Source organism: Eptatretus burgeri, chromosome 16 (genome assembly GCF_056783735.1).
Source record: "Eptatretus burgeri isolate ZD-2024b chromosome 16, Ebu_testis_v1, whole genome shotgun sequence".
NCBI classification, from domain to species: Eukaryota; Metazoa; Chordata; class Myxini; order Myxiniformes; family Myxinidae; genus Eptatretus; species Eptatretus burgeri.
In genome coordinates, this window is record NC_140976.1 from 10,576,292 (window position 1) to 10,599,461 (window position 23,170).

The 23,170-nt window shown below is 44.6% G+C and overlaps 1 protein-coding gene across 5 annotated transcripts in view; it reads left to right on the top strand.

The window, feature by feature from the left end:
* The window catches only part of LOC147010501 (NADP-dependent malic enzyme-like), a 106,222-nt gene that overhangs the window by 62,802 nt on the left and 20,250 nt on the right, over positions 1–23,170 (top strand). For all 5 annotated transcript variants that reach the window (XM_085859422.1, XM_085859424.1, XM_085859423.1 and 2 more), the window contains 2 exons: positions 689–792; positions 20,541–20,650. In XM_085859422.1, the coding sequence (XP_085715548.1) occupies positions 689–792; positions 20,541–20,650 (214 nt within the window). The remainder of the gene's footprint in view (positions 1–688; positions 793–20,540; positions 20,651–23,170) is intronic.

The following is a 23,170-nucleotide window of genomic DNA, read 5'->3' on the forward strand; positions in this document are numbered from 1 at the left end:
ACACTGCTCACGCTCCTCTGAACCCGGGTTCAAATCCCATACACAACATACTGTTGTCCATTGTCTACTGCTGTCCTTGTAATTCACATGAAAGTACGCTGCTGTCAATTAATGCGATTGATGTGCGAGCTCCACTCGGCCTGTATCGATGCAAAATTTATTTTTCTTTTCTTTTCAAATCTGTGAAATATCCACTGCACAAAGCAGCTTTGTGATGTTGCCATGCGTGGCCTTTGCCAGCTTCTCTGCTTCCTCCCCAGAGCAACATGCAGAAATGATTTGACCTACCTCTGGACAGGCCATTCTCACAAATCTGGTTCCAGGCATTGCCGAAGGTTGTTTCTGGAATATTCCATGGCTGAAGGATATTTTGTACTTTTGAGGGGTTTTTTTTTTCTTAGCCCTGGTGTTCACCGGTGGCTATTTGGTCCTTTTGCGTTGCTGACAGCTTCACGAGGTGGTTCATGCAACGTGGGTGGAATAAAAGTCATTTTCAGCATGTGGAAGTTTTAAAGACTGATGAAGTGGGGGGGGGGTAAACACCCAAAAAGTGTATGTGGTGCAGTTAACTATTTTTTTATTTATTTACTATTTTGTGATTTCTTGATTTAAAGCCTCTTCCTGGTTGAATCTGCATTGATTCGAAAGTTTGTTTTTCACTCTTTTTTTTTTTTTCCTCTTTCAATAGGCCCTCCTGGAAGACCCGCTGTACATCGGGCTGCGGCACCGGCGCATTCGCGGCGACGATTACGATAGCCTGCTCGACGAGTTCATGCAGGCCGTGACCGACAGGTGCGTCTCGCCTTGCTTTTCGTGTTTCCCATTCGACAAAACCTTTTATTCCGACAGTCCGAGTTGGCACCCAGAGTGGAATTTTCGCAGTATAACATCTGATTTGATGTGTAACGGTGGTTAAAAACATTTGTATTATCAAGCCAAAACCAACCCTCCCACCCACTCTCTTCCTCCCCCAACCCCCACTCTCATTGTGTGTTAAGATTCATTATCATATTCGGAATTGAGTTTTAAGCCACAATTAAATTGTGTGGAGAACTCTTTCACTGCCAAGACCTGTTTTTATCGATGTACTGTCACTTATCCATTGGAAGGAACTCTTAAAACGATTGATAGGACTGTAAAAATTCATTTGAAAACCGTTTTTACTTTCTACTTTGCCGTCAAGTGGTCCACTCGACATACAAGAAAAGGTAACGATGTAATGTGCTGCCTTGATTTCCCATCCTTTTCTCTCACCTGGTACAACCTTGAATCGTGAGTGCCTTCCCGGATGGAATGTCGTTTAACAAGCCATTCTGGGGTTTTTTTTGTGGGGAATGCAAAAGAAAAACTTTGATTTTTCTCTTTGCTTGTAGATGCCTGTTTGTTCAGGTTTCATGTGGGTGTTTTGTCTGGCTGACTCGTCGGTCTCGATCTTGTGTGGTCTTGGAAGGGTAGCTTTACAAAACCCAGTGGTCCTGTTTTATATTTAAATTTTTTTTCCTGTGACATCATCATTGGCATTGTTGATGATTTAATCCTTGTGTAATGAAATTATTTATTGGTTAAAAGGTGTGTGAAGATTTGGTTTTATGTCTTGTTTTTATCCTAACAAGTAATTAAAAAAAAAAAAAATGTAAAAGGATGTAGGGATGGTATGCCACAGATGTAAACGAGGTAGGATGGTCACAAAATGTGAAATCCGTACATCTTTCTTTGAATAATGGTTGTTGCCTCTCCATCCCGACATCATTTTCCAATGATAGCGTATGTTGATTGATTCTTTGCATGACTTTGACCAATTATATATATGAAACAATTCATACATACACAAAATGGGTAGTGGACAAAAAAAGGAAACACCTGGGTAAATGAGGCGCACCAAGTATGTTGAAAGTAGTGGCTTCCACACAGGTGTCAAGTCAGGTCAGGTATGGGAGCAGGTGCCAGAGCAGCGCGTCACTGCATCCACTTTCCGCCGGTACTCCAAGAGCCTCCGTTTGGCCATCCCCCAGGCAGATGCCTGGCCCATCCTTGTTGGGATAGGACATTCCAGGCACCCACCCGAAGGGACCGCCTCAGGTTAACCCAAGGAGACCGCCGTCTGGTGGACGACACCTCAGCACCACTCCGACACGCTCTCTCACAATTTGACCCAGGAATGCTACCCCGTGGTTTCCTTCCTATCATCAAGGATTGGGGGTCCCGAAGGCTTTGCCCCAATCCCGTCATCCGGTGAGCTGCCCTGTGAAGGGAAGTTGCACAGGAGGTACTCCCACGGAGTGGGTTTTCAGATTTCTTTGTGTTTTACGGAATGAAGGGTTTTACGGTGGCCGGAGTGCAAATCCTGCCACCAACCTCCTAATAAGAAGTAACCCAACTGCAGGAGGACGTCCGCAGACACAGTTGGGCACTAGATATGGATGGCCGTTGACTCACAAGGAGCTCCTCCGCCCTTTGACAGGTTTTGTTTTTAATCCTGCTGGCAGGAGCTTCAGTGACAGACAGCTCAACTTGCTGATGTTTCACGAGCAACGGTGTCTTAAGGTGATGTCGGCATGGAACTCGGTGGGAAACATCATCAGCAAAGGGCAACAGTGGGCAGAAGTGCATACATTACAGAAGTGGGAAGAAGGATCGTGATATCCATCCATTAATTTGAGGTGCAACACAAAGCAGGTGAGGAACTGCAGATCAATTGACTAACTTTCAACGTGGGGCACGAGCAGCCAGTTTCATAAAAAACGGTCTGCTGAGAACTCCACAGAATGTGATACCATAGTCGGGTTGTGGGTCACAAACCACTCGTCACACCTGCCAATGCATGTTTGTGAGTCCACTGGTGAAAAGAGCACAGGCAATGGACTGAGCAGTGGAGAAATGTGATATGGTCAGATGAGTCATCCTTCACCATGTTCTCGACAGACGAGTGCACGTGTGGCGCCACCCTCAAGAACTCTACAACCCCGAGTGCTTGATTCCAACAATTAAGTGTTCTGATGGTTCTGTAATTTTGTCGGGGGGGGGGGGGATTTTCCTTGCATGGCTTGGGTGCAGTCATTCCCTTTGAAAGCAAGGTCAATGATAATCACGATTTAATGGTACTGAGTGATCATCACCCCATGCTGCAGCTTGTTTTTCCTGCTGGGAGGGGTGTCTTCCAGGATGACAATGCCCCCCATCCACAGAGCATGTGTGGTTCCCAATGGATTGATAAGCATGACTGATATTATCCATATGTCATGGCCTTCTCACTCACCAGATCTGAACCCAATCGAGCATTTATGGGATATTCTGGAACGACGCTTGAAACTTTTTTCCACCTCCATAAAACAGGTGTGAGTTGATTAACTTTCTCTCGTGGAAGAATGGTGCCGTATTCCAGATGCTGGTGGACTATGCCACAGCGCATACAGGCTGTACTTGCCACACCTGGTGGCCCAATGCCCTTTTAAGTGTCTACATTGGTCTTTCCATTTTTTTTTGTCCACATACCTCGACATATTTATAGGCTACATAACTATACATACATACATCTTTATTTATATCGGCTACTGTATTGGTAGAAGAGAAATATACGTTGTGAATGTAGTTGGAATTATCATCGTCGTTCTGTTCCTCTTTCTTCAACTCCAGACTCAAACTTTATTCTCCTTCTCAAACTCCATTCTCAAGCACTTCTCAACTCTTGAGACATTCCAACCACATACCACATTCACTCCCCAAAACATGCCCCGAACCGCACAAATCCATTCAGTAACAATAGCATACATCGAACACGTTTAGCAGAGCTAAGCCACCAGCATTGTTTTCGCTATGCCACCAAGCCTCCAGCGCTACCAGCATTGTTATCACCTGCCCCAGCGCTGCTGGAATTGTATCAGTAGCCTCACCCATCGCATCCCTGGAACCAATCGTGATGACTGGCTGGCACTCTGCTATCCAATTGGCATGGCTGGATCATGAAAAGCGAACGTGTGAGACGACAGAAGCGATTGTGATAATATTCTTGGCAGAGTAGTTTGGAGCAGAGCAGAGCAGAGTCGAGTCTAGTTCTGAGGACGGGAGAGAAGAGTTCGAGTGGAGTTGGATGAAGAGGTCAGATGGTTCGAGAGCAGCTTTGTTGTAAACCACGTCAAACATCGTGCCTGGGGAATGCAGCGGGACGGGTGCAGAGCAGCAGGCGTATGCGCACTGAGACGTGGGCTCCCAGATGTGGTCACCACCTTCTCATTGACAGTACCTCATATGATCCTTATAGAACCAGTCACAAACTCTCAAGCATAAAAATGGTCAACAGTGATTCTCCCCATCACTGACTTCCCTCCCTACATATCTCTCTCTCTCACTCTCACTCTCACTCTCACTCTCACTCTCACTCTCACTCTCACTCTCACTCTGACTCTGACTCTCACACTCTCACACTCACACTCTCACACTCTCACACTCTCACACTCTCACACTCTCACACTCTCACACTCTCACACTCTCACACTCTCACACTCTCACACTCTCACACTCACACACTCACACACTCACACACTCACACACTCACACACTCACACACTCACACTCACACACACACACACACACACACACACACACACACACACACACACACACTCACACACTCACACACTCACACACTCACACACTCACACACTCACACACTCACACACACACACTCACACACTCACTGACTCACTGACTCACTGACTGACTCTGACTCTGACTCTGACTCTGACTCTCTCACTCTGACTCTGACTCTGACTCTGACTCTGACTGACTCTGACTCTGACTCTGACTCTGACTGACTCTGACTCTGACTCTGACTCTGACTCTGACTCTGACTCTGACTCTGACTCTGACTCTCTGACTCTGACTCTGACTCTCTGACTCTGACTCTCTGACTCTGACTCTCTGACTCTGACTCTCTGACTCTGACTCTCTCACTCTGACTCTCTCACTCTGACTCTCTCACTCTGACTCTCTCACTCTGACTCTCTCACTCTGACTCTCTCACTCTGACTCTCTCACTCTGACTCTCTCACTCTGACTCTCTCACTCTGACTCTCTCACTCTGACTCTGACTCTCTCACTCTCACTCTCACACTCTCACTCTCACACTCTCACTCTCACTCTCACTCTCACACACACTCTCACACACACTCTCACACACACTCTCACACACACTCTCACACACACTCTCACACACACTCTCACACACACTCTCACACACACTCTCACACACACTCTCACACACACTCTCACACACACTCTCACACACACTCTCACACACACTCTCACACACACACTCACACACACTCTCACACACACACTCACACACATTCACACACATTCAGGCACATTAACACACACATTCACACACACACACACACACACACACACACACACACACACACACACACACACACACACACACACACACACACACACACACACACACACACACACACACACACACACACACACACACGTGTTTCCGGTGATGTTGAACCCAAATCGAGAGCAATGCTTTGTTATTTGCTGACAACAACCATTATTCAATGAAAGATGTCAGGATGGTCATGAGATTTTCATGCAAAACCATCCCTACCGTGTGTACATTATTTTTGGCACAAGATCTCCACATACTTTTACATTAAAAAAAAACAACTTTTTTATTACTTGTTTCTGTACTTTAATAAAATGTATTTACATTTTTACTCTGTACTTTATTGCTGATAAACTGCACGGCTTCATGCAAGCTTTATGGATGGAATATAGTTCCTGCACTGTGTACATACCATCACCTCTGCAATAGTTGTGTTTATACGATTATAATTATAACTAGAAATGAACATGACAGAACGTTATAAATATGTGGAAAACAAATATATATATAACTATATATAACTAACATAGTATAACTATATACATCTACATAACTAATATATGTTATGAATTTATATATAACTAACAAATTCTTGTTACCTTCTCAAACTTTGTTGCAAAGGTTATGTTTTGATCGCTGTGTATTTATTTATTTATTTGTGAATATGTGTGTTTGTTTGTTTGTTTGTTATTCGCATAACTCCAAAAGTATTGAACTGAATCGCAGCAAATTTGGTGGGATGATTGGTTATTATCCGAGGACCATTTGATTAGATTTTGGGAGCGATCAGGTCAAAGGTCAAGGTCATGAAAAGGTCAAAATTGTCTTTTTACCATAGCGTGGTCAATTTGTATCCAATTTGCATGCAACTAATGCCAAAATGTTCAGAATTCAATGCCCCATCTTGTGATATGTGACATGACACAATGACGTAATAACCCTTATTAGCGGTTGGGAGTCAAAGGTCGGGGGGGGGGGGTCACGACATTGCAAAATGTGAGGTTTAAGTCATAAAACGGTCAATTCTTATCTGATTTGCATGAAACCAACACCAAAATGTTGACTGTTCTGTTCCCTACACTCCAATACCAATTACAAAATTAAGAGTACAAAGGTCAAGGTCGAGGTCATGAAAAGGTCAAAATCGTCATTTTGCTATAGTGCGGTCGATAATTTTTTTTTTTTTTAATCCAATTTGCATGCAACCAATGCCAAAATGTTATGAATTCAATGCCCAATCTTGTGATATACGATATGACACAGGAAATTTAATGTTTTTAAGCCATCATAACACATATGAGATGGCAGATGTGGTATGGGATTAAATACCCTCACAATCAACGGTTTCTGGGGGGGGGGGGGGCAAAATGTAGCGTTGGCGAAGGTATGCGCTCTACTGAGTGCTCGTTCTAGTTTGTTTATTTGTTTGTTGCCCTCGTCGAAGGATTTGGAGAGGGTATTGCATTTGGGTCAATTTGTTTGTCTGTCTGTTTGTCCGCACAGAACTTTTTTTTTCCGCAATTGCTTGTCAGATTGAGGCACAATTTTCACCATTTGTGCGACGACTCATGTGGAATATTTCAATGATGATTATGACGTCATAGGTCATGTGGTGTGGCAGCCATATTGGAAAAATGGAAAAACTTTGGACCTCTATCTCTGAAACCGCACCAATTAAAAATTGAAACTTGGCACATAGCGAGGGCGCCTCATGGGGAATGAGTGTGATTTTTATGACGTTATGATTGCATATGTAAAACGCCACATCCGATCAGTATGAAAGTTTTTTGAGGGTCATCTCGGGATAAAATGGTTCACAGAAAAAAAATTCATGACATCGTCTGTTACCTGATTCGGCAGCCATATTGTTTGAAATAAAAAAAACCTTCAAAAATCTTCTCTGAAATGGCTGAAAATATCGAGGCGAAACTTTACACATATGGTCACCTATCCATGAGGAACAAAAGTCACACATATGACATCATAGGTCACATGGTTTGGCAGCCATATTGGATTTACCTGAAAACCTACAAAAATACACCACTCAAAAGAAGTCCTGGCGAGGGTTTACAATCTCTGATTGCTCTTTCTTATTTATTATTTGTTCATTTCATCGCTAGTTAAACCACACTCTTGCAGATTGAGTGGGGTGGGGGGTGTATCATAGGGGGGTGTATCTAAAGCAAACTCAGCATATCTGTTATGAATTATTATTTGTTTTTGAGTGCATTTTCTTGGCCTGAAAGCAAAAAAAAAAAGAAAAAAGAAAAAAAAAGGATCAACTTTTAGGGAGTTTGCATTTGTTTATATTTCACCAATTGGAAATATTTGGCAAAATCCATCGCAATGGAATTTGCACACATCCTGTGGCTGTTTGAGTAACTTGTGCAGGTATTGCAACATGATAATGCTGAAGAGCTTGCATATCACGGTAACTATTACCTGCAATAGGGGGGTTACGAGGATAGGAAGTCAGGCCTTGGGAGAAGTCTCAATGCAGTCTTTCCATTTGTGTTGCAGAAGACGAGTCCATTTGGCCCGCGGCTTATTTTGCGTGCTGGCACAGGTGGCAAAACAAAATATGGCATTTGCCTGTGTCATCTGTTTCTTTCCTTTATTTCTGAAAGCTGGCATAATCCTTAAGCTCACAGCTGTTTTCCTTGTTCTCACTCTCGTGGAAATACCCCAAGTTCCCCATGGTCAGGCCAACATCATGTCATGCCAGGTCTCCCCCTCTGCGTGGTCTAAGTTCAGTCATTGTGGTTTTCTTTGGGGAGCCAGTTTTGCTTCCTCTGCACATTCTCCTTAAATGTTCTCACAAGTGGCTACGAAAATGTGAGATCCACAGTCCCGATGGTCAGGGCAGTACACCATATTGCCTGATACAAGCCAGATCTTGCTGAATCTACTTTGAACCTGATGATTTGTGATCCAGTCCTGATTGGGGTAAAGGGAAGAAGGGCCTCTTTGTTGGATTATTTTATTGTTCTTGAAGTGCAAAAGTACTTTCTGATTGGAATTTTTTTTTTTTGGAGATTTGGTTTATTGTAAATTTGGTTGAACGTCGGCTTGATTCAGGAGCAACGAAAGCACAAACGCAATAGCTAAAACTAAGATGTCATGGGAAAGAATGAGGTCGGGGTGGAGGGGGTGGAGGGGGTTGGTTGGGGGTGGCGTGAGTCGTATTCCTATCTATCTGCCTTGTGACAGTGGGCCTGTCCTTTCTTAACCACAATGTCTTGCTCGGCAGACAGCCAAATCCCTTCCTTGTCTGATGAGCAGCGTTTTGATCCCTGGGGCTCCTTCAAGTGCCTTTACTGAGAGCAGTTGAACATGGAATAGCAAGGAAAGTTTTTTCTGAAGGTGGAGGTATTGCCTAATTAAATGGTCCTGTATGGCTTTTGCATTTGGAAGCATTTTGGCTGAAAGCACACAGTTTGATAAGATGGATCTTTTCAATAAATATGAAGTATGCGTTTCCACAAACTTGCCATCTGCTGCTCCTTTGAGGAAATTTGAGCCGTGTCGGACATGTTGGTCACCTTGGGAAAAAGTTGTTGATCCCAAATTTCTGGTTGCTTACTGTCCACGATGTTTAGGACAGGTTAAAGACTTTTACAGAGTTTTGTTTGAACATATGTACCATCTTTTGAACCATCTTTTCAAAAAATGCCATTACCTTGTTTGCAAGAGAGAAAAGTTTTAATGCGGGGATGTAATGGGAATAAGTAATGTACCCTAGTTATGCCATTAGTAGATGTTCACCGTAAGCGTACGGTACCTGTGTGAAAATGCACAGACTCGTGTCGAAGTCTGTTTAGGAGATTAGAATAGTGTCCCCCCACCCCTTCCATGTGTGTAAGCCCCTGCTTTCCTCTTCCCCCTCTTAACCCCTTAAATCATTCTGCTATCTGTCTGGTTGTGCTTTCATTACAAAAAATTGTTAACCCAGCTCTGCAAGCCAAGCTGATCTCATCGGAAAACAATAATATATGGTACACCTTGCAGCTGCATGCTGAGAAACCACCACGTCTTGTTGTTAGGGGTGGGCGTGTCATTGCAGGAAACTTCGGGGGAGAGTCCTTGAGCGTGCGGTCCTGGGGTGATTGAGTGTGGAGCGGTGAAGCACTGGGCTTCACCCAGTTCGGTACGGAACAATTTGTGGTCCAACATGGCAGGAGAGCTTGGTTCGGCACATTAGCTAAACACAGACAGACAGACATTCCACGTAGCCAGCCCAGAGACGGGCCTGGTGTTGGCTTAACTGTTAAGGTTGCTGGCAAAAGATCTTAAGGTCTTGAGTTCAAGCCCTTGTCAACACATTGAATTAACACCAGGTGGGTTGACTCAGCCTGTCATCCTTCTGAGGTCAGCAAAATGAGTACCAGCTTGCTGGTATCCTGTGTCAGAGTGGTGACCTGTCCAGGATTGTTCCCAATAGCCAAGGAGACCAAGGAGACCAAGGAGCCAATAGCTTCGGCAGCACCAACGCTCTGCACAGAGTATGGTCCAAATAGATGGATGGGGCATTGTATCAGTGGCACAGCCATGCCCACAGATAATGATGCAGCCAAGTAGCCACAGGCTGCACAGGATAAGTAAATGAACAAGAAAAATGAGCAATCATAGATTGCTGACCCTCACCTGGACTGGTTTTGTGTGGTGTTTGTGTACTGGTGTGTTGCGCAATTAATGAGACAATATTAGAACTGCCACTTTATAACTGCTGGCAGTGATGACCGGGTGCTAAGACGTCTCACTGTGATGCAACCCCCGCTTTGTTTTGACACCTGACCCTGATCCATGATGTTTTTTTATTATTATTATTCAATTCAGAACGGGATTAAAATAAATTCAATTCAAATCAAATGGAAGACCAAATCGGTACAATCCTGCAATTGGAATCAGAAGGAACTCGAACAAGCAAAAAGCAGATGAAGTCATCAGGAGGAACCTGGATAGGATTCACATTTCAGTTGCTGCTCCTCTACCCTCAAATCCATCCAGGCACAACCAAGTGAGCCTTATTTAAAAAAAAAAAGAAAAAATGAACCAAGACCAAAAATTAAATAATTCTGGCTGCCAGACCAGGTGTCCGATCAAGTTGAAATTTAAGACACATATTCCCCATCACTATTGGATCATAATTGTGAAGTTTCACGTCGATTGATGAAGTGGTTCCAGAGGAAACATTACTTAATAATTTTCTTAAATCCAATATGGCTGCCAAACCAAGTGACCTATCAATTATTCCTTGAAATTGTCCACCCATGCCTGGGGAACATTTGTGTGATGTTTTCCCTCGATCTGTCCAGCTGTTCTGGGAAGATTTTTTTTTTATAGGTTTTAGGGTAAATCTAATATGGCTGCCCCAAACCACATGACCTGTGATGTGTGTGAACCTTTTAAGTTCCTCGTGGAAAGGCGGTCATACATGTAAAGATTCACCTCGATCTGTTCAGCCACTTCAGAGAAGATTTTTGTAGGTTTATTAATTAATTTATTTAACAATATGGATGCCGAACCATGTGACTGACTTCATCGATTTTTATTTTTTGTACCCCCCTCCTGTTTTTTTTTTTTTTTTTTTTTTTTTTTGACTGAGATGACCCTCAAAAAATTTCGTACTGATCGGATGTCGCGTTCGACATGTGCAATTATGATGTCATAATGAAGGCACCAATGACGTCACCGGTCAACGAGCGTATTATGAGACTAAGGATTCGTCACTCCTTAGGTGTAATTTCTCTGGTCTCTGTCTATGCTCCGACTGAGGCGAGTGACCTCACCGTGAAGGATGCATTCCATGCCATGCTCGTGGTCATCCTCCAGTCTGTGGTTGATCAGTGCCCCAGACGAGATACACTTCTAGTCTTGGGGGATTTCAATGCATCGACTGGAACAGATAGGGATGGTTATGAGATGTGTGTTGGTCCCCATGGGTCAGGAACTATGAACCAGAATAGCACTAAGTTCCTTGACTTTTCAAGAAGTCATGGACTTTGGGTGGCTGGTTCATGGTTTCAGCGCCCACAAGCTCATCACTGGACTTGGTATTCCAACGCTGGCGGTGTGGCAAAGGAGATTCACCATGTCCTCGTTGACGGTCGCTGGAGGATGATCCAGAACTGCAGGGTCTACCGGATTGCTCAGTTCCTCAATACTGACCACCGACTTGTTGAAGCAACTCTAAAGCTGCACCTTAAATCCTGGAGAATGGTACCATCCCAGCCGAGGATGGATGTTGGCAAGCTCAAGGATGAGAGAGTAGCTGAGGAGTTTGCGAACAGGCTGAGTGGACATTTGGGGTGTCTGGGTGTTTTGGGGGGTCCTGAAGAGTTGTGGAGCACCTTCAAGACCACAGTCCTTGATGTTGCCAGTGGATGTCTTGGAACTCACCGTAGGGCAAAGAAGAATTTTGTCTCTCAAGGGACACTGGATACCATTTACCAGAGTCGCAGGGCCAGGCCGAATGGCAGAGCTGAGCTGTTCAGGGAGCTGAGGCGTAAAACTGTACATGCACTAATGGTGGACAAGGAGGCCTATGTGCGAGGAATCTGTGAGGGGGTAGAGCATCACCTGTGGACAAGTGATTCTCGTCCCGCTTACAGGGGAATTCGTGCATTGCGTTCATCCAAGCCCATCCCTCGGAGCACTGCAGTTCGAGCAGAGAGTGGTAGGCTCTTGACGGAGGAGTCTGAAGTGAAGGCCCGCTGGGCCAGTTACTTTGAGCGGTTGTACCAGGCTGATCCCCCAGCTGTCGAGTTGGACGTCAAGCGTGTTACAATCCCTGTTGCTGACCCTCCAATCAACTGTGGTCCACCTTCGCTTGCGGAAACACAGGCTGCGGTGAATCGGTTGAAACGGGGTAAAGCTCCAGGGATCTGTGGCATCCATGCTGAACTTCTCAAGGCTGGTGGAAATGCTGCACTCCTGTCGTTGCATGCAGTTTTGTGCTCTGCCTGGAACACAGGCATCATCCCAACTGATTGGAAGAGGGGCCTTGTTGTCCCTCTCTGGAAAGGGAAGGGTGATTGCCAAGACTGCAACAACTACCGAGGGGTGACGCTGCTCTCAGTGCCGGGCAAGGTCTTTGCTCAGATAATTCTTGATAGGGTTCGCCACCATCTGCTTGAGCACCAGCGTCCAGAGCCGTCAAACTTTACACCAAAGAGGTCAACGATTGACCGTATCCTTGCTCTTCGTGTACTCACCGAACGCAGACGAGAGTTTCGGCAGGGGCTGCTTGCAGCCTATGTTTATCTCTGTAAAGCGTTCGATTCAGTGAATCGGGATGTCCTCTGGAGGATTCTTGGTCTTCGTGGGGTGCCACCAAAACTGATCGATCTGATGTCTGAACTCTATTCTGGTACTGAGAGTGCTGTGAAGTGTGGTGGTACCATCTCTGACTTATTTCCAGTTGTTACTGGAGTTCGTCAGGGGTGTGTTCTGGCCCCCATATTTTTCAGCACTTGTATGGACTGGATTTTAGGGAGGATGTCGGAAAGATCAAGCGGCGGTGCATCGTTTGTGAAAGTCAAGATCTCGGACATTGATTTCGCAGATGATGCAGTCATCTTTGCGGAGACTTTAGATATCCTTTTGGAGGCCCTCGAGGTGCCGCATGAGGAGTCGGAGCTGCTGGGATTACGGGTTTCTTGGGTCAAAACTAAGATCCAGGCTTTCAATGACATCTTGGGTGCTGCTGTCCTGTCTGTGTCTGTTTCTGGTGAGGATGCTGAGGTCGTGGAGAGATTCACTTACCTTGGCAGTGATAGTTATGTCTCTGCTGGCTGTGAGTCAGAGGTCACTTGACGTCTGGGTCGGGCCTGGGGGAGTCATGGATTCACTGGATAATGGGGTGTGACGCTGCCGGTACCTGTGCAGGAGGACAAAAGTCCGAGTCTTCAGGTCCTTGGTGCTTCCATTCTTGCTCTATGGATGCAAGACTTGGACTCTGACCAAGGATCTGAGACGGAGACTTAATTCCTTTGGTACCAGGTCTCTTCGGGGAATCCTTGGCTATCGCTGGTCAGATTTTGTGTCCAACGAGCGGTTGCTGAGAGAGACTCGGATGAGATTTGTTACCTGCATGGTCCGTGAGCGTCAGTTGCGGCTGTATGGACATGTGGCTCGTTTTCCTGACGCTGATCCTGCTCACTAGATTCTCTCAGTGAGGGAGTCTCGTGAGTGGAGGAGGCCAATGAGCCGACCACGTGCCTCGTCGTTGCAGCAGGTTGATCCGCATCTCAAGGAGATGGGGATGGGCCTGGCATCTGCCTGGGGGAAGGCCAGACGGAGGCCCCTGGAGTACCGGCGGAAAGTGGATGCAGCGACGCTCTGTTCTGGCACATGCTCCCATACCTGACCTGACCTGGCCTATGATGTCATAAAAATCTCTCCTTCCACAGGAGGCGTACTTGCTTCTTGCCAAGTTTCAATGTTTTCCTTGATTCAGTTTCAGAGATAGAGGTGCAAAGTTTTTTTTTTGGGGGGGTTTTTCTAACATGGCTGCCACACCACGTAACCTATGATGTCATAATTAGCAATAAAACATTCCACGTGAATGGTCGCTCCTCTGGTGAAAATGGTCTCAATCCGAAAAGCGGTTGCGGAGAAAAACACTGAGGCTCTGTGTGGACAAACAAACGGACCCAAATGCAATACCCTATCCTTGTGCGAGGGTAATAAATTTGCCCAGACACAGCGGTGCAAAGTAAAGCGCGATGATGCCCCTGGGCTCAGGACAGACGGGTGAAAACATTTAATCTTCTTTCGGTTGTCTGGCTGTGAACAGGATACGTCAAAAGGTATGGATGGATTCAGACAAAATTTGGTGGACAGGTTGGTTGTGTGACAAGGAATCAAGGACTAATTGATTCAATTTTGGTGAAGGTCCAGATCCAGATCCGGCCTATCGGTGGGATACAAAACGTATACTGTTCAGCCTGGTGGAGGTATGTGCTCTATGAGTGCCATTCTAGTTAAACCTGTTTTCACCATCTGTGTGTTGGCCTGGTGTGCGGTTCGTGAATTGGTATTGTAAACCCGGTGTAAGTCGATGACTATTGGGAATTGGCGCCAAACCTCAATAGGTCAAAATAAAACCACAGCCGGCTCGTCCTGGGTGCAATCGCTCGGCCCCTTCCAATTAGACGGACAAACCACCAGCTGTTGCGGCAGGTTCTCGTTGTCTGGGTACTGAAAACTGAATTGAAGATCTGTTCGGCCTTCCTGTCGGATGGCGTACGGTCTCTGAGGGCAATCCCTTACTAAATTGGAGATCGTGCAGGTGGTGGATAATGGTGACCATGATGAATGGTTGAAATTCGTCGTCGCAACTGCTAATGTCGCTGTTTTGAGGATTATTTCTGTTGTTCATAAAATGGTCACCATCAACCTACATTGCTAATCAATTGTGTGTGTGTGTGTGTGTGTGTGTGTGTGTGTGTGTGTGTGTGTGTGTGTGTGTGTGTGTGTGTGTGTGTGTGTGTGTGTGTGTGTGTGTGTGTGTGTGTGTACCTCGTCAAGCAAGGCTCATATGAGAGCTAACACACAGCAAGGGGAGCATGAGACGAGAGGGGGTGTGATTCGGTCATTCGCTGCTTGTGTTTGAATGCAAGTCTAAGCGTTTTGGTCGAGGCTTGTTGAAACGCCGAAAAATGTGGACAAGGTGTTCATGGGATGTATTGCGGAGTGGAGATAGCAGGGATCAGTTTTGAATGAAATGGGCACAAACTTTACGACTGTCGGTAATATCATGTCTTTACGGTGATTGCAGTCATTCAGAGCATTCCACCTCTTTGACAACCAAGCTTCTCCATTGTCCTTTCTCAGCCAACATTTCTTGTAACACTTGCGGAATGCGCTTCGTGGGCCAACATTGTCTGCGTGTAACATCGTCCAGTTTTGGGAAGGCTCACCCTCGGAAGCTTTCTTCTTTGTGCGGTTTCCTTCATCCTTTGTCTTTCCCTGTTCTCATCAATAAAGTTTGACTTAATCGGGTGTTGCTCCTGCTGTCCAATTGACATTGTGCATGCGGATGGATTTCTGAGTCCTAAGGTTTCATGAGATGGTGGAGAGCCAGAAGGTCTGTAATGCTTTGCGATTTGGTTGCGATCCTAAAAATCTATTTGAGGTATGTTTTCAGTCCCCCCCCCTCCCCCACACACACGCACACACTCAGTTGCACCTTTTTATGTGCTTTGATCAAAAGCAGGTAACATGTTCTCTGTTCGCTGTGAGCATATGGGTGCACATCTGGCTGGCACCATGCTTGCGTTGTCGTGGTCGAACAACATGATTTCCACATCGCTGACTTTTGTGTTTGGCAAGACAATGTGCGAGCAGGTGTGCGGTTGTCCTCTGTACTTGTGGCTTTAAGGACAGGAAACCAAATAGTTATTTGCAAACTGATGAATGATCACAATGTTCATTTCATGTGTTCTGGCTCTCAATCCGTTGGCCAAGTCCACACATGGTGGATGTTAATACACAGAGGCCTTGTGAGACCGACATAATCGCACTACTCGCGAAGAGGGTTGTGTACGGCTACATGATACGCGCACACTAAATGTCGGACGTGAATGGAACTCGTTCTTTTGCAGAAACAAGTACAACAACAGCAGCGATCTGAACACTTTGTCGTTTAATTTAACAAATCAATTTGACGGTTTCAGGATGACAATCAAATTGACCATCCACATTGATTTAAACAATTATAATCGTTTTGCTGTGTCGCTTCCCTCTAATTTTTTTTTTCTAAAAAAATTTCAAATGGAGAGTTTGACGTCTCTGTGCTTATTGAAAGTTTGCTTGTCCCATTGTGGCCTTTCCCACCACTCCCCTTGATTGGTACTCGGACACCACACAGGTATACAGTGAGGTCAAGGTGCTTCATTTCCAACGGGGGTTCTTAACTATCCAATCGCTTATTCTTCTGTGTTTCCAATCCGGTCGGGCTGGGGTGTGTGCCAGAGGGAAGGATCACTTGCCTTTTTGTTCACGGTTCTTTTTCGTGCCTCACTGTGAAAATGACCTCAGACCGAAGTACATTTGAAAACATTCTGGTGTTGAGTGAGTGGCCATTTCTCACCGGGTTATTTGAGAATTGAAATATGTTCCATGAGGTCATGCAGTCGAGTGTTGGGTAAATCTTACACATTGTCGGGGGTCGGGAGAGATGGCCGGGGGTCAAGGTGAGTTTTTCACCGATTGTTGTGTTGTACTCCCATCTGAACATTTTGCTCCTAATGCTGGGATCCCATGTACACTCTTGATTTGTCCATTCGCTACTGTCTTTGTAACTACAATGGAAGCTTCTCTGTGACCCTTGTATCACTTCTTTTAGCTAGAGAAAAGCTGTCAGTTTTAAAATTCCATGTGTCGTAATAGTACTCGATATGATTTTGTACCATGTTAGAATTTTGGGTGAGAGACATTGAGGCAGTGGGTCGGGGAGTAGTAGGTATGGCTAGAGGGAAAGCTTGTTCTGCTGTTATCATCATTCATTTGTTCTCTGTCTCTGTATCTATAATCAATTTCTACCTGTGTATCTATATATATATATATATATAATAAATTGGCAATTACAATAGTCATGGATATGACCTTAAAAACATTCTTGGAATTATTTAAATAATCATCTTGATTTGTTGTACATTCTCAGGCGTATGAAACAAACATTTATAAATCATAATTTACCATTAAAATTTTTTTAAAAAACACTAAGATTCACAAAAAACTCCATGTTCTCCTTATGAACCATGTATTCAATGAGAAGAGCACTCGGTAGAGCGCATACCTCCGCTACGTAATTCCTGATCTATGAGAACATATCGGGCCCATTACATTTTTGAGATATCCTGCACACAAACAAACAAACAAACAAACAAATGAAATTGCTCGTTGAGCAAGGAATTGTCGGAATAACTTTGTCATATCTCCATGATCTCTGAAAAAACAAAAACCTGGAAATCAATTTGGTTCTTACAAGTCGATAGTGCTGTACTGTTTCATGAGTTATAGCACTTAGTTTGGTCATGATCATAACTTGGAGTCGATACGACCATTTTAGCGGACTTGATTGCGAAAATATGAATTTCGGCTTTTCGGTGACCTTGTCGTTTTTGGTGAATCAAGGTCAAAGGTCAAGTGTCTAAGTTGGACCATGGCCGACGTCTGTACCCAGTTTGGTCATGATCGCTGAAACGGTGTGGCTGCTACAGGGTAAACAAACACACAAACAAACAGACAGACGCACAGACACACAGAATGACACATACAACCGACCAACATAATTGCTGAAATCCGAAGGATTCCGGCAATTAACAGACACAGAGTGGTGAAAACATAACTTCCTTCACCCTCAGTGGTGGAGGTAATAAGTACAAATTTGGATTCCATTTTGAACTCCATGTTAAATTTGGTATTGTAGATGGAATTGCGTGTACCGGCGTTAGTTGGTGAGCCTTAAAGACCCTAAGGTGTCCTTTCTTGAAGAGTAGGTGGCCTATCGGTGGCACCGTAAACAAATTACAAATTCCTGCCCGAACTGCTGCTGGGAAGGCAATGGCAAACCACCTAGTACGTAACCCTTGCTCGGGAAGCTGACTTGGCAGTACCGACGCTCTGTGACAGAGTATGGTACATCAGAATATATATGTATATATAATGACTCCTCGTGGGTTAAAGATGCTGAATACATTGCACTTATTTTCTTAACGTGAATGTCGAGCACAAGCATAAAGTCATTCGTTTTTATGTTTCATTATGTGTCAATTTTTATTATTTTATTTTATTTTTTTAATAGTTGGAGACATCTACCCTCTCCTATTGTCTGAAATTATCAACTCGTTTGACTCTTTATTTGATGTTTCTATCCTCAGTTATCAGTCCTTGGTGTCTTTTTAGCACTCGCTCACTCGCCATTCCATGGAATATAAGTTTTTGCAGGAAAATGGCCTTGGTGCCTGCCGGGCCGAATTGACCTCAGAGGGCTCGCGAGTGAGAGTTCACGACAGAGTTGTCCCAGCCACCAGGCGGAGCAGCGCCAATGGTGATCGAGAAGTGACGGGCGTGAACCATCACGATTGACGTGGAAGTGGGCAGAGAATCGTGGTGATGCGACGCCAGAGGCTGCATTTATTCCGAGCTCCCAGAGCACAAGCCCTTGCCCCACCCAGCTGACCACTGAGCCGGAGTTGCACTCTCCCCTCTCATCGCCATAGCGATGGGTCGTTTGTCTGCTCGAATGACGCATCAAGTTTCCCTGCCAATCTCCTTGGCTTGTCTGTTCTTTCACTGTCTGTCTCCTGTCATGAGTGAACGTGTTTAAGCTTCGATATGGTTCGTTGGTTTTGTGGGTGTGTATGTTCAGTAGAAGGTAAGGGGTTATTACCCCGCACACTTGAAGTGAACAGCGGGGTTAAGCAATTGGTTCATGTCCGTCTAGCTGTCTTGTCATTTTATGATCGAGGAACAACTTATTTAAATTGAATGTTATATTTTGCACACTGATCGGAACACGGATAAAAAGACAAGCCCGTCGTGTTACCGTACCTTGGTTTAGAATTTGTCCCGACCACACATGCACAGAGAGGAGCGAGATGATTTTTCTCCTCTGTCAGTCTGGTTGTCAACCAAAATTGAAAATCATTCCAAACGGGAAACTTCCTGTTTTTAACGGTCATAAACGACATATACGACAGTCGTGAATACCTAATGTAACGTGTTAGATAGGGTGGTGTAATGGACACTAGGGAAAGTGGTGGTATGTAAAAACATGTTAATGTTAAACGTGAAGTCCCGAACCCTATTTCCCTCATTGCCTCCTGCGTGGGATATTGTATTCTATGAACCGTCGTTCATGATTGCTTCCTCCTCGTTACCGTCCCTTCCAACATGTTAAATACTCTTGGTCTCTCGGTGAAATATCCCCATTAAAGGTGATTGGCTTCGGAAAGATCACCTCACGTGACTTGGGTTGCTTGGCCGAAGATTAAGATCAGTCCCGTGATCGCCATTCGGCACCACACTCGCCCATTTTGTGGACTCAGATCTGCTCGGTAACGCGGTCGTCAGACGCAGATCCAACAGGGAGTCTTTGAAGCAGGTGACCGTCGTGGTCGTTTTCACGCGACTCGCCGGATTTGTACCGGGCAGCCGTTGCGACCAGCTGACCATTACAATAGGTAGCTATTTCATATGCTGTCGGGTTGATTACCTTTCCGATGTAATTCTCTAAAGTCAAAACACCATAACGACAAGTGAACCAGATTTGATGATGTCCATTTTTTTTTTCCCACATGTTGACGGATCTTGGGCATTTCCAACATGCCTGCATCGGTAACTCGGCCTGCTGGGACGACGTGTCACATCCACGATTATTGTGTTTTACTGAACTTGGCACTTGGTTTGGCAGTGCTTAAGTATTTGTGCCAAGTGAGATCAGGGTTCACAAACTTCCTCCATCCATTGCCAAGTTTTTTTGGCTTGGACTTGTTCTTGTTCACACAGAGTTCGTGAGAATAGGTCGGTCAGACACAAATTGTTATTGGGGACCAGCGTTTGCATTCCTCGTGGCAATGTCAGTACAGTTTGTTGTAATGTGATATATATATATATATATATATATATATATATATATATATATATATATATATATATATATATATATATATATATAAAACCCCCTCCCCTCCCCCAAATCTCCTGAACTCCTTTTATACCATGAATGCATGGCATGTGGATTAGGCCTCGTTTCATCCTTTTAAAGTTTACTTAACAAGTTGTTTGTGGCATTTTCCTGTTTCTACCATTTGAGGAGCATTTTTGGCAAAACGCAGGTATGTTCTGCAAAACTTGTTCCAAACAGGAACACACATTGCTCTGCCCTGACGAGTTCGGTGCAATGTTTACAAAACTTGGGTTGATGGAAACCAAGTTTGTGGCTTTATTTTCACGTGCCTTCTCGGAGGGGAAAACATTTTGTCGCAGATCGTGTGATCGGTTTCATGGGTGTGCTGTCCACGTCGTTCCCACCATCTTCCTTTGGTGGATGAGCATCATGCTGAAGACCGATTTTTATGCAAGTTTTGTGGACTTTTTATGAATACTCTTCCTTTGATGGGTCCGTTTGTTCCTCCAGATACGGGACCAACTGCCTGATCCAGTTTGAAGACTTTGCCAATGCCAACGCTTTCCGACTGCTGAGGAAGTACCGTGATAAATACTGCACGTTCAACGATGACATCCAAGGTACGAGGGTGCCGCGGTCGGCGTCCGACCTGTATTTCGATCTCTTCCTAAACACCAATTTGCTCTTTGCTTGTGAAGAGCATTGATATTGTAACCATTTCACACGAGCAATCGTGGTCCCAATTCGGTGCAACTTTCTGCATCATTGCTATCCTATGGACATACATCGGTCCTTGATGTCATTTCATTACTTTTTGTTGTTGTTTCCTTTTGAAAGCTTTTTCTTGTTCTGAGCTCTGGATGAACTACAAACCTGACGGACCAGAGATTGATTAAGAGATGCACAGGTTTAAAACACTTCCTTCAAGTCTGATCTCATTTTCACTTAAAACTGGGTTTTCTACTTCTTTGTTCTTTGGTGTGTTTTTATCTATCTGGGAAAATCTTCCTGCTCTTTGTCCCACTCTACACTAACCTTGTGCCGTTACACCAGACGTGACCCCGGCTGCTGTTTGCCCACCGTTCCGAGGATGTTTGTAGTGCAAATACTTTGCGGCATGCGTCACTCTCTTTATTACACGGTTTGAGAACACGTCTACATTTGTGCAGTTTGACCGGGTTTTGTCCTCGCGTCTTGTCTTGTTGGTTAAGTTTGTGGACCGAAGTACAAGCGGGTCGAGTATACATTACAACTCGTGTGTATGTTTATATGGCATAAGTTTGGAATGATTGGATTGCTTCAAATGCTCATGTTTGCCAGCAATGTCGGGTTGTGACAAAACATTACCAATACTAGAATGGCACTGTGTGGAGCGCACACCTCCGCCAGGCTGAACAGTTTACGATGTGTATCCCACTGATGGGCCTGGAACCAAAACCTAATCGGCTTGTTCTTGCCACCGAACCAACTCATCCACCAAGTTTTGTAACAACCCGGAATAACCTTTTGAAATATCATGCTATTTGTCGTTTTTGGCACCATCTCTCGATGATGAAGGATTAATTGAATTAATTCTTGCATCAGGTTCTGGATTCGGATCTTCACCAAAATCGAATCCATTCGGACTTGTCACACACCCCAACCTGTCCAACACTTTTTGTCCAAATACGGTCACAACTCTTTGAGCTATTCTGCTCACAGACAGACAGACACAGACACAGACACAGACCCAGACGTACGTGAAAACGTAATCTCCGTCCACCTTCGGTGCCTGGCGTAATGGAGGTCTCTGGTTTGATTCTGTAATCCCAGGTATTTTTTGTAGTGCAGTGATACGGAGAGCTCATTGATTGGCAACTATTCCGATACAACACGCAGGAGAGATCATTGTTGTGGTGTACAAAACTACTCTTGTGAACGATTCAGTACAGGTAGAGCACGCGTGATTCAGGTTATTGCGAAGATAAATCTCGCTCCCTTTATCATCCGTCCTGATTTAAAATCTGATGGTTAGTAAATGTACACCAGACTTGGTGCTGTATTGGTTTAAATTTTCTGCTCCGAGTCTGGGGCGGTTGGTGGTTCCAACCCCGGCCGAGTCGTACCAAAGACTTTTTAAGAGGTGGTACGTGCTGCTTCCTTGCGTAACATCCAGCCTTTAAAGGGGTACAGCATGGACAAGCACCCACGGGTAGGCAATGGCAAACCACCGCGTACAACCCTTGCCAAGAAACCACTTCATCAGCACCAACGCTCTGCAAATTGAGTAAATGTACAAGGTTTTCACTGGGAAAAAGAAAATCACCTGGAATTTGTACTTTGTTTGTATATTTCTTGTACGTAGCCTGTCGTGTGTTGATCGGATGATTTTTTTTTTTAGAATTTTTTTTTTTTTTAATATAACCTTCAATGACATGATGATTGTCGTGTCCTTCACCACCTCAGTTGCAAACATCATTAAGCACCTCACCAGCTGTTAGTGGTTGAACCTGATTATAGCTTTTCCTTCCTTGCGTTTTGGAACGTGAAACTTCCTGAAATTTTAGTTTGGAACCTCCTTGCATTTTGGAATGCTTCCTTGAATAACAGGGACAAACTTTGTATACAATTTAACCGTTTTGATGTAGAAGCGTACCTTGTCCATTTACGCTTTTGTTCCTTGTCGCTCGCAAATGTCCCTCCACGCCTTTTTTTTTTTTTTAAATCTTCATTATTCATCAATGTTTTCCAGTGAATTATGAGCTATGATACGTGGAAATAGAAAATAATAAATGAAAAGGAGAGTGGAGGAATGGTGGGGTGTAATGTATGATCGAGGGAAACAATTTCTCTGGAAATCTGAATGCCTTTCAAATGAAGGTGGCGTGTTTTGCTCATCACGACGTGTCTGGGAGAAAGATCTTGAACGTCTAACGATGAAAACCTTTGTCCACACCAATACTTCCTGAGCACCGTAGCTGCTGAACTTGCGGCGTGAAGGTCATTTACAGTCATCGACACGTTGATGCCTCGTGCGCGGTCCGGTTGTCCTTTTGGTTTCCTCGTCCGTGCGTACAAAACTACTCATCACAAAGGTTTCACAGATTGCCTTTCGGTCACGATTGTTTCTTCTTCAAGAAGACTACATCGCTCTTCCATCC